The sequence below is a fragment of the Artemia franciscana genome, chromosome 2 (genome assembly GCF_032884065.1).
Source record: "Artemia franciscana chromosome 2, ASM3288406v1, whole genome shotgun sequence".
Classification (NCBI taxonomy): domain Eukaryota; kingdom Metazoa; phylum Arthropoda; class Branchiopoda; order Anostraca; family Artemiidae; genus Artemia; species Artemia franciscana.
In genome coordinates, this window is record NC_088864.1 from 10,923,660 (window position 1) to 10,936,662 (window position 13,003).

General features: G+C 34.5%; 1 protein-coding gene across 2 annotated transcripts in view; it reads right to left on the reverse strand.

The window, feature by feature from the left end:
• Window positions 1-276: 276 nt before the first annotated feature.
• The window catches only part of LOC136037219 (uncharacterized), an 86,375-nt gene continuing 73,648 nt past the window's right edge, over window positions 277-13,003 (reverse strand). The window contains exons 3-4 of one of the 2 annotated variants that reach the window (XM_065719823.1): window positions 5,824-5,966; window positions 277-445 (exon numbers count right to left, since the gene is read on the reverse strand). In XM_065719823.1, coding sequence (XP_065575895.1) covers window positions 334-445; window positions 5,824-5,966 — 255 coding nt within the window. In that variant the 3' untranslated portion in view covers window positions 277-333. The remainder of the gene's footprint in view (window positions 446-5,823; window positions 5,967-13,003) is intronic. The other variant, XR_010619888.1, reaches the window with a different exon arrangement.

Sequence of the window (13,003 nt, forward strand, 5' to 3'; positions counted from 1 at the left end):
TTCTTACCTGCAACATTTTTGTTGAAATTTGTTATGGCATTCATCAAAAAAACAAAGAAATGAATATAAAGACGACAAACATTTGTCAACCCTGACTTCCGGCCTAACCACTTCATGTTCCAAATACCTAAGTTGCATTCAGAGCTAAGTACTACTGTGTTACTGCACCAAGATGTTGTTGCTGTGATGCATTATTATGCCTACTTTCAGGTCAAAGTAAAAAAAAAATGCTTCCCGGTGTTTCTAGGATTATAGAAAACTAGTATTTTACTGAAAACGCAGTATAATGTAGGAGTTTTCGTACAGAAAATGCAAACAGATTAAGGACACCTTTTACAAAATAAAGACAAGGCACATTAAGGTCGCTGCTTTATTTTTCGTTTCGTTTAACTTGGTAACACTTCTGCACAATGTTTCAGTCCACTGATTGGCTCTCGCTTTGGTTCTGTAAAGGGCATATCATGATTAGTTTGTAGACAAAATCAAGTAAAAGCCATCTTGATAGTATTAGAACTATGGACTATTCTTAGAATTTGTATCATAACTTGAAATTCCCAGTTGTATAAAGAGAAACAACCGGATTTAAAGATTTCTTTTTTTGGCTTATTTAATCTTAATTTCGAGCAATACTAAAGCGTATTTCTTACAATTTAAAATTGTATAATACTCATTGTTGGTATTATATCTGGCGAGACCAAAATATTACCTGATAAATGAATCAAATATTTCTGTATGGTGTTTAATGACTGTGGTTATTAAAAGAAAAATTAATTTTATGCTTATGTTTTTAAGATAATTGTAATTGTATACTGAAAGTTGCTGATGTCGCAAGTGGTGTAAGACTATGAAAAAAATTATAGATTATTTTATTGTTGTCTGATGTCATTTTCGATGGATCTCAGGCTGTTTTTCAAAATCATCTAAAATCTCTTTTCTCAAATAGCTTTTCCTTTTAAGATTAGCCTAAATAATAGTTATCATTCCTGAATCAATGTCAGATGGTTATTTTTTCTCATTAGGCAGTTTTTTTTTCAAAATGCGCTTTCCAACTTTTGGTTACAATGGAATGTGGTTCGCTCTTTACTAGGTTGCGGTTACGCCTGCGCCCATGATAGAAGGCACAAAACCCCCTTAAAAAACCTGATACCGATATCTCCGATACGATAGACGTGGTACCAATACGTCCAATACCAATACGCGCGACACTGATACACCCGATACCGATACGCCCGATACCACATACAACCCTTCTCCAGGGACTTAGGAGGGTCACGTCATTATCAAACCAATATTTATTGGACCTTTCGGCTATGGTGAACAAAATGGCCATCTCAAAATTTTTATAAGACGATTGTGGGGGGAGAGAAGATTTTGGAGAGGGGGGCTTCAATCTTTTTTGTCACTTAAAAGGGCACTAGAAAATTCGCTTGAATATACCATCAAACTTCTCTCTACGATTTTCTGGTCACTCGCTAGCCTGGTATATACCCTGGTAGAAAAAGAAAAGAAAAAAAGAGACAAATCAGTGCACCCCAAGAAGTGATTTTTCCTTGGTGTTCAACGTTGGAGACTGCAATCATCTTTTAAAAAGTTTTCGACCATGCTGATTCCAACGGTCCACCTTTTATTACATCCGATGTCATTTTCAAGGGTTTTAGGCTCTTTTGTGAATCACGATAAATTTATTTTCGCAATACACTTTTACTTTTAAGATTAACCGAAACAATAGTTACTATTTCTGATTTAGTGTCAGATGGTAATTTTATTCAAAACTTATTTTTTAAAGGGTTTTAGGCTCTTTTGTGAATCACGATAAATTTATTTTCGCAATACACTTTTACTTTTAAGATTAACCGAAACAATAGTTACTATTTCAGATTTAGTGTCAGATGGTAATTTTATTCAAAACGTGTTTTTCAACTTTTGGTCACTATGTGATGTAGTTCGCTCCTTACTTGGTTACAGCCACTGCTGCAATCATTATTAATTGTCTATTAGTATCATCAATTTGCTTTTAGTTTTCTGCCATTTATTCGGATAGCTTAACCAAGCTCTACAAGTTATGGCAAGACCGCCCAATAAATTCTAAATATTTTGGCCATACAAACTAAAAAAAAATTAAATGGACAAGATAGGCTGATTCTTTATGGTATCGAAACCCCTTAGCCGAGCTTAGTTTTCGGATTCAGTAGACTGCTGAAAAAATTTGCTTTTGATTGCTAGCGATTCAGAATATCACCGAAGACGATCATTCACAGGATAGGGCTGTTTGAAACAATATTACAATCCACCCGGTTTGTGGGGAGCTCCGTGTTGATTAATTTACGTCGAGAGATTAATGAAAGCTCGGAGTCAGACAACTTTCAAAAGCACGGGTGCCACCTTGATCCAATAATCGAATACACAGGTGAAACAGTTGGTGATCTGTCTCGATTTTAAAATAACATAACGAGGAGTGTAAAAACTACTAAATGCAGCTGGACAAAGTATAAAACAACAACAGAAGTAATATGAGGTAGTTTATTTAAAGAACACACAAAAATGAGATTCTTTTATTCAGAGGCTATCAGTCAAGTCAATTAAAAGAGCATTGGCACTTCAAACAGGCCATAATTTTTGTTCTGTGGTAAAGAGTTACAAATATCCAAATTTTGAATCTGAAAACTCTGTTGAATGACTTTTTCCTGATTTTTTAAAACCATTTGTTCAATACAATCACATATGTCAAAAAAGATGAAAAAGAAAAAAAAAAGCGAACATATAGACACACATACGAAATCAACCTTTTTGGGAGAATTGGGAAAATTTCTGTTTTGTGCATAGGAACTTGAAATTCCCGTTGTAGGGTTCTTGAAAATTTTAAATTTGATGGCTTCATTTTCATCAAGATCGTCCCTTTTCTTCTTTTTTTGAGGGGGAGGGGGTCATTAAAGATCATAAATTATACAAGTTTTAGGCCTAAAACTTTTTATAGGTAACTTCCAATTAATGAATGTTTAATATTTAGGATTGGACCTTATGTCCAAGGGCTGTCCTCAGCATAGCACAAATGAAAATATAAAGGGGAAACTTACATTAAAATACGACCATAAAACCTATAAAAAAAAATTAAAAAGGCCCTAGCATCCTTACTTCAGCGCAGTTAAACTAGGACATGGGGTCGAAATATTCATTTAAAGTTTGGGAATTTCACTGTATTATGGAAAAAAATTCCCTATCGTTCTACTTATTATTTTTTGTTTATGATGAAAAAGTAGTTTGATCTTCGTCGCTATTTAGGACTATTACCAAAATAATCGAGAGCCATTGCAGGTAAAAAAAAAAACAAAAAAAAATAGAAACTTGAATATATATGTTCCAGACATTTCGATTTAAATGACTATTTGAAAATTCAAATCTAGTATCCACTGCAACAAAAAAAAACACATAATATTTTACAAACTTTTGAATATGTGTGCACAATGGCTAATTGGCCCCAACTTAGACTTAAAAAGACTACGATTTCCTAATATACTTCTACTTTTAAAAAGAGTTCCTGTTTTACCTTTTCAAATGGTAAAATGGGGTTGATCTTCCTGCGGTCCATGATCTGAGGCTAAGAACCCTGGACTTTATTATCTTTTTTATTTATCAATATTTTATTTTTGCCGAATAAAATTATGAGTAATCAAGTACTTTAAAGCATTTTATGTTTTTTTAATGATATATTGTTTTCCCCATGTAACTTGCCAGTTGTCTTTCCTTTTTTTTCAAATTTCAACCCCTTCCCTCGTCGCCATCAATTCCTTGGTCAGCAGAAAGAAAGTCCAAAAGAAAATTCAGATTGAAGTGTTGATGATCTCCCATTTTTTAACTTAAACAATCAGCTTCGTTTGGTCCAAAATGAACATTAAAATAATTAGAGAGTCCAACATTTCAATGAATATTAGATTTGAGCAAGAAGTTTAAATTACTGGACACAGAATATTCGTTAAATTACATTGAGAAACTCGAGATGATACAGACGTTCAATGAGCTCATGATTCGCTATATGGGTATTCTTCCATGGGTATTACCTATCAGCTGAGTAAGTATAAAGGCTCTCTTAATGCCTAATATGGTGCATTCTGCCCATTAATTATGTTGGTTGCCCTGTGATCGGTTTTCCCCTTAAAATGGTAGCATGAGTTTTTGTTTTTATTGACTGGGCCATCCTCAAGCTCTCTATAATCATTTGTTCTGTTTTCTGAAAGCAGAGGAAAAATATCGCTGTTTACTAAGTCAACTTTATTCCATTGACTTTGATTCTATTTAATTTTTTCTTTTCTTTTTAGGAATATTTAAGGTATTAAAAGGTTATAACGAAGCTAGAATATCCTTCTACAGTAACAAAAAACAATGGCCAACTCACAAATGTGACCAAGATCAACTAGATGATCTATTACTTCCTGAAAGTGACAGTATAAATTCTTCACATATTCACACCCTGTAGGCTATCCATACAACTATAATTAAAGTGGATACTAATTCAAATGGAACTTTTTGTAAGGTTGACAACCTTTTCATATTCACTATCTAAAATGAAAGCACTTTTGTATTTTAGTCCCTTATCCATTTTTTTCGAAACTACTATTACCTAAGAATTTTTTTTTAAACCCATTTTCCTTACTCAGGAAAACAAGCGCACCATTTGGGACAAGGTCAATAGAGTTTTCAATTTCTATGTCTAAACAAACTAAAAGGGGAACAAGTTATCTGGGGGTAAAGTGTTCTTGACATTAGGACCATATCCAGGATTTTATTTGGGGGAAGGGGATATTTTTTTTCGCGGGGGCGGGGGACAAAAATCTTTAAAAAACGTATCAAAAGTTTGTTTATATGCAGTTTAGGTTACGTTTTTACAAGTAAGACGAACATTCCGCGGAGGGTACAAACATCTTATCCTCCCCCCTGTATACGGCTTAGCTTGGCAGCCTTGCCAAATAACAAAAGACATGGCTTTTGGCCCTTCCCGAAACCTACAATAATGCGTATTGCTCGCTATTGATAGTTTTCCGAGTCTTTGGAAAAGATATTGTACTCCAATATTACCATCATTGAGAAATGTAACACCGTAGCAAACCCTGTTATTTAAATAGGACTTGATTAAGTTTTTTCTTAAACAAAAATGTCACCAAAAATAATATCTTCATTGATATTTTTCAATCTTGGCTTTTGCCTTCTCTTTTGTCCGCTCCCCTCGAGTTAAAGTAGATTATTAATTAAAAAAAAAAATTAATATGTTGTCCTTATTAGTACCTAAAATATTCTGCTGGAAATAACGTACACTCTGTGTTTTTGTCGTGACTCCTTTTTGTTAGGCACAAATCATAATTACAAACATGCAAGTACCTGATGTTGCTTAAAAGTAAAAACACAAGGTAAAAAGCTACAGATCGACATAACTTTCAAATATCTTTGAAGTGTTCTTATTGCTTCACATCCATTAAGTTTGTATATAGAAGTTTTTATGTGTTATATATAAATCAAGTATTTTTGAAAAAGATATATCCAAAATTTCAAGTGAAAGTGGGGAAGTGTGCCAATAGTAGTTCTACTACCTCCAAATTTTTCAAGGCTTCCCCGAGTTTCCCAAAAAGAAAACTAGGTTCTCCAAAAAACCTCCGGTAATTAACGTACAATAAACGAACGTTAACACAAAATACACAGTGTTCATTTTCAACAGCTTTAATTATTGGGGGGAATTTGGTGAACACGATTTTTGTTTGGGAAATTTCAGAGATACCCCGAATCATTCAGCAATAGTGGAAACATTGCTTGCGAAGCCAAGAAAATATGACATACGAGATAATTTCTCGTAACTGACATCTAGTAAGAACATTGATCTTGACGCCCTGAGTCAAAACATTTGCAGTATCTACAACTGTCTTTTGAAGGACAACAGTAGGAATTTGTTCAGCATCCAGAAAGGTAACTTGAGACAGGACCTGCAAACAGAATTTCAAAAAAAAAAAATCTTCGTGCAAGTTCATTTCACTTAGTGAAATTAATAACTTATAATGGAGACAAATTATAAGCCCAAAAAGCAAATTATAGAAAAGTAAATAACCAATAAATATGGGTCTGTATATCGAGAAACAATGAGATTTTGGGGCGGGCAGGGGCATCAGATTCGAAATGACGCATAAATTAGGCAAATGCTTATTGAAAATGTGTATAAAATATAGAAACTTTGTTGTTGTATAAAACTGTGATCAATTATAGAAACAAGGGATTCATTGTTCCCCCCATCCCAAAATCTATTAGAGGGTCGATGGGGTGAAGGACGAAGTCATAGGCCTATGTGTTACAAACCTACCTGCCTTGTTTCATATAAAGGGCACGAACTCTTTTTATCACGCCTGTGCAATGACAGATGTCCAAGTACCGCTGATTCATACTTTAAGAAGCTTATGCCCCCAGGTTGTCCGAAAGCCTGGTTCAGATACTTCTTTTCCAATATTAATAAAAAGTTTTTAGCGGTGTATTCTTTGTTAAATACACAACATTTGTCTTCGATATTAACAGGACTCTTTGCTAATTCAACGGGTATCTCGATTCCCTTTCAAATTCTTCCTGTCACTGAACTTCAACAGAACACTTTCCTCGGAAAAATTATGTGAAAAAATCAACAAAATCACACTTCGACATAAAATTCAATAAAAAAAAGAAAAGAAAAAAAGATGTACCATAATATGCTCCTATGGGCCGTTGTTTGCTCACCCCTGACCCCTAAGAAAACTATGTATACTGTGTTTCATCTACTATCAAGCTTCTTTGTAGTATCAGATCTTTCATCGATGAAATGGACCCTAGAATTTTCACTAACGGTTGAACCAATCTCCCTATGCCCCTGAAGAGTATCCTCACGGGCACCTCGTGAAAAACTATGTCCCAGATGAAAACTCTCTGGTCATCCAGTTTGTGTGTATAGATCTATGATTTTAAATTAATCACAATACGCTTATAGTTGTAAATAACTATGCATGTCCTCCTTCATGTTTTATGTCTAAAAAAGAAAATGTTTGCCTGAACTTAATGGGAAGTTTTTTTTGTATATTTTTCCTTAAGTTTGGCAATAAATCATTTTACAGATTTGACTTTTATGTAAGTCGATGTCTTCAAGCTCGTTTCAGCAAAAAAAATCTGTATGTTGGTACTTAATAGTCAGAACATGTCAATTAATCACAGAACTGGTATGGTAAGATAAATTTGTGAATTTATATTGACATTAAAAGCAAAAATAACATAGCAAAGTTTACCATTCAGTTATTAGCAGAAAATGACAACTTTCCCACAACACCACAAATGTTTTCCTACCCCCTAAGGAGCTTACTGCATAAACATCAAGTGACACACGACATCGCTTATGATTGAAAATACGATTAACACAATCGTCTATTCTTACTCTAGCATATACGAAGCTACTTACTCTGTACTTACAGGGGAAATCAGTTCCCAGTTCATGAATCGGATTGTCATAGAGACAAAACAATTATTTTAGGGGGATTTATGAAACCTCCTAACGGCTAAAGTGACGGAAGGATGAGATATTGATTGACATAAGAAGCCAGCTCTCAGTTGTTATTGAATAATGATCATAGACAAGGCTGTATTCAGGGGAAGGGTTAGGGGGTTTGAACCCCTGCTCTCGAAGTGTTTGTTCGATTCATAAAAACGTAATAAAAGCAAATTTTTGATCCGTTTTTAATTTTTTTTTTGTAAGAAACCCCCCGACGAAACACCTACCCACGAATGAAAATTCCGGATATGATCCTGGTCACAGAGTATAATCAGTTGTCTTTAGGTATATTCTCAAGGATAACCACAAAGGGGTGAGTAAACAAGGAGTTCGCATCCCTTCCTTCCTTAAGAAAATAAGAAATTTTGTAATTTTGAGAATTTTGACCCTTTGAATTTTTTACCCCCAGCCCAATCTAAATAAATATTAAATTTTACTATGTTTTTACGAAACGGAAAATTGATTAATTAGAGCCTGAGGCAACCTTTCAGACTGTTTCCAGGGGTTTTCAGAACAATTTTATTTTCTCGAAGAATAGAGAAATAAGTCGAAATAAACTAGAATAACGGAAAAAATGAAAATAATAGATGGTGGAAAATAAACAATTTCTGTGTTAGAACGTTCAGGAGTGGTGTTTCTAGGCCATAACATGAATTCCGTTGTAAGGAACTAACGCCAACTATCGTAACAAAACGAAAGAGTTTAAATTTGCAATGCGTTAGATTTGGGCAATAGGGCCTCACTATACAATAAAAACATCGTTTTTTAAGAAATTTCAAAAGTTTTTTGTATCATGTGAATTATTATGATAAAAAAAATACAATACGTGGCATTTGGGCATTTAGTACGATAAAATGTAACCATATTTCAGTGCCAAGGTATGAGCGTTAATAACTATTGCAATAATTTTGACATTTATTCATTTCCCACAATATTCGACAAATTAATTGCCCATACTTTTTTTCTTTACATTGAATGATATTTTCCCTCGCATATATTACTTGTCCCTATGCATTATATAGGACAGGGGAAGTTTCAAACGATTTCAAAAGTTTCAAGACTATCTAAATGTCTCTCTTCCTATGTAGGCTGCTACATTGGTATTTGAACATAATTGAATACTATTCGCCACCATTACCACTTAGATTGCAGCGTGAGATTGACGCCACAGCTGGGGCATAATTTATGCATAAACGATCAGGGTATCACGAAAAATCGACAGTAAAAGTCACAACATGCTGGTTTCTGAAATAACCAAAATCAGTAAATTTAAATTCGTGCCAAATTCATGAATGTTAACATCATTCTAGAGGCACGAAGCTGATCCGGAATCATCTTTTTCAATCAATTCACTGTAATGATAAACAGCACTGAGAAAAACAGTAATCATATTAGTAAACAACTAAAATGAAGGCAAACAAAGAAAAAGCGTAAGCCACCCCAAGGCAAATACAGACACCACGGTAACACGAATAATAGTAGAGTGGCCTTTGACTTAATGAGGCAAAAAGTCCTTCAGTATTTCTGTCTTATAGCCCCCGCACTCAAGATCTTATATCGCGAACATGAGACAATAACCGTTTTTCATGGTCGTTATACCAGACAATATTAGCTTGGGCTCGGTGGGAAACTACACTGTAGCTATATAGTATACATGGCGTTAACCAAACTTCACTCCCAACAGAACTTGAGTGTGGGGGCGATAGGACACAAGAACTAGTCCTTCTCACCAGTATACAATTTTATAATTAACTTGTATCAAGTTTTAAAGTTGATATTGAAGTGATCTTTTGATGATAAGTTCTCCCCCCCCCCCCCATATTAGTTGAACCTTCAAAAATTGGAAGCTTTACTTGAACACAAGCAAAAGGTCACATCTTCAGATGCAAAAGCCGCACTTAGCACAAAAATCCTCACACCAATTTTAATAGGTTTTACCAATACCTTGATAGTGGAGGCAATGGCAACTGTAATTAAAACTATGCTGTGTCAATTTTTGTCTAATTAAGATTTATAGGCTGGTTTCAAAGATGTCTTGAAGGAATTTTTCTGTTTTCCACTTTTTTGTCAGATTTACATTCAGTAGCGTAATTTCATCAAAATAATGGGATTTTGTTGGAGTAAATATTCCAAAACTAAGTGAAAATAACACTAAAGATTGAAAGAAGATCCACATATTACCATAAAGGCAAAGAAATTCTAAAGAAAATTAATTTGTTTCTCTGGATTAAATAAAAAACAAAAAGAAGTTTTTGAAACTAAACGGAAGAAGCAACATTAAAACTTAAAACGAACAGAAATTATTATATTTATGAGGGGGCTCGCCCCTTCGTCAATACATTGCTCCTTGTACTAAAGTTCGAATCTTGTTCCAATTCCTTAAGAGTGACCCCTTAGTCACAAAGCGTTTAATTAGAATAGATAGCTCGTTTGAAAATGCAAAAAAAAGCATCAAACAGTTCGTGGTAACGAACTGTAGTAAGGAGCGACCCGGCTCAATAGTAACCAAAACTCTAAAAAATGGAATTTTGATACCAATACCTACATCAAAAGAATTGCATTTTAATGCTGATTTTAAATATATAAGTTTCATCAAGTTTAGTCTTACCCATCAACAGTTACGAGCCTGAGAAAATTTGCGTTATTTTAGAAAATAGGGGGAAACGCCCCCTAGAAGTCATAGAATCTTAACGAAAATCACACCATCAGATTCAGCGTATCAGAGAACCATGCTGTAGAAGTTTCAAGCTCCTATCAACAAAAATGCGGAATTTTGTATTTTTTGCCAGAAGGCAGATCACGGATGCGTGTTTATTTGTTTTTTGTTTTTTTTTTTTCCCAGGGGTGATCGTATCGACCCAGTTGTCCTAGAATGTTGCAAGAGGGCTCATTCTAACGGAAATGAAAAGTTCTAGTGCCCTTTTTAAGTGACCAAAAAAACTGGAGGGCACCTAGGCCCCCTCCCACGCTCATTATTTTCCCAAAGTCAACGGATCAAAATTCTGAGATAGCCATTTTATTTAGCATAGTCGAAAAACCTTATAACTATGTCTTTGGGGACGAATTACTCCCCCACAGTCCCCATGGGAGGGGCAACAAGTTACAAACTTTGACCAATGCTTACATATAGTAATGGTTATTGGGAAGTGTACAGGCGTTTTCAGGAGGTTTTTTTTGGTTGGGGGAGGGTTGAGAAGAGAGAGATATGCTGGGGGAGCTTTCCATCGATAATTTGTCATGGGGGAAGAAAATATCCATGAAGGGAGCGCAGGGTTTACTAGCATTATTTAAAAACACAATGAAAAAATAAATATGAAAAAGTTCTTTCAGCTGGAAGTAAGGAACAGCATTAAAACTTAAAACAAACAGAAATTATTACCCATTTGAGGGGCTCACCTCCTCCTAATACCTCGCTCTTTACGTTAAAGTATTTTTAGTAATTTCAACTATTTATTCTACGGCTTTTGTGATTCTGGGGTCATTCTTAATGAATTGGGACAAAATTTAAGCTTTAGTGTAAAGAGCGAGGATCTGACAAGGGGGCGAACCCCCTCATATATGTAATAAAAATATGAGAATACAAAAGTTCTTTACGTAAGCTAATTTATAAGTTACGTAAATCTTTTACTAATAAAAATATTCGTAAAAAATTAAAAGTTAGTTGCCTTTTTAATTGACCAAAAAATCGGAGGGCAACTAGGCTTCCTCCCCCGCTCTTTTTTTCTCGAAATCATTCGATCAAAATTATGAGAAAGCCATTTAGCCAAAAAAAAAAAAAAATGCAAATTTCTTTTTAATTATTCCTCTGCGGAGAGCCAAAATCAAAACATGCATTGATTCAAAAACGTTCAGAAATTAAATAAAAAAACAAGTTTTTTTAACTGAAAGTAAGGAGCGACATTAAAACTGAAAACGAACAGAAATTACCTCGTATATGAAAGAGGCTGCTTCCTCATCAACGCCTCGCTCTTTACGCTAAAGTTTTTTACTGTTTTAAAAAGAAGAATTGAGAGACAGAGTCAAACTTTAGCGTGAAGAGAGGGGCGTTGATGAGGAAGCAGCCTATTTCATATACGAAGTAATTTCTGTTCGTTTTCAGTTTTAATGTCGCTCCTTACTTTCAGTTAAAAAAACTTGTTTTTTTTATTTAATTAGTGTAAAGAGCGAGGCATAGACGAAGGGACGAACTCCCTCATATACATAATAATTTCTGTTCGTTTGAAGTCAAAAAGTTGCTCCTTACTTTAGCTGAAAAAACTTGTTGGTTTTTATTTAATTTCTGATAGTTTTTTTTAATAATGCTGGAAAATCCAGCGCCCCCTTCATGGAAATTGCTGAAACTGAATTTCATCTGGTGGGAGCAAACTGAAGTGGGCAGTGGTAAACTTGGGTCTAGAGGGGGCAGTTGTCCCCTGCCTCATAGAAAGTTAAGTGCCTATTTACATTATATAATATAACTTTTTCTGGCTTCTCGTTCCCCACCAATTCCTGTATAAGCCATTATAAAAGAGATGTGCCTTATCAAAGAGCTAACTTTTAGCCATGTTGGCTTACAACTTAAACAATGTTAATTCTTCTTGAATTATAGAATTTTGTATCCAAACTGAAGAATAGGCTGTGCCCCATAATTGTTTTTATTTAATATAATTTTTAATTGTAATATAATATCCAGTGCTATCATTTTTCAATACGCATAATTATGAAGAATTTACTCTGAGGGACACCAATTAGAGCGGGCGAGGGAAATTTACCACCTTCTATCTTTTTAGAGTTGCTTTGTTGCTATTTCTGGTCAAAAAATGGAAAAAAATCCCCCTTAAGAATTTAATAAGTGTCTCTGTTGTGCCTTCGCAATAAAAATATTCAAAAATATCCTTAGCCCCTCCCCCTGTGTTTCGGTGAAAAAGTGCCCCTGTTACTCTTTACATACGTTTCTTCCCAATCTTCCCTGTAATGTGCAAGTTTGTACATGGAGTTTTTGTGTGTTTTCATTGATTAAGTTTATGCAGATAAGTATAATTTATGTAAATAAGTATATTCATGCTTGTGTAGATAAGTTTTTCTGTGCTTCTGTGGAAGTAATTATCTTTGACAAGCACCTTCGTTAGGAAATTATACCTCAATAACTACTATAAACTATTTTTATTTTCAATTAATGACTGTTTACATAGTTGCCAGTTTTTGTTGACCAACTTGTTCACAATAGCCAGAAACTGGACGCTTTTAATGTCTGTAATCCAAGAAGCACCTGAAACCTTAACGATGAATCTCCTCCTACATGCTGCTGGTCCATGGTGCTCCTCCCACCATATTCATGGAGCTCTCCTTGTAATAAATAGGCGGATTATATGGCAAAAAAACTGAAAAAAATCAAGTTGTTCGTATTCTTCTAACAAAATAGGTTAATGAGTTTTTGCAAGATTGTCAAGTTCTATTGATCAGGTTAGTCAGAAACTGAACATT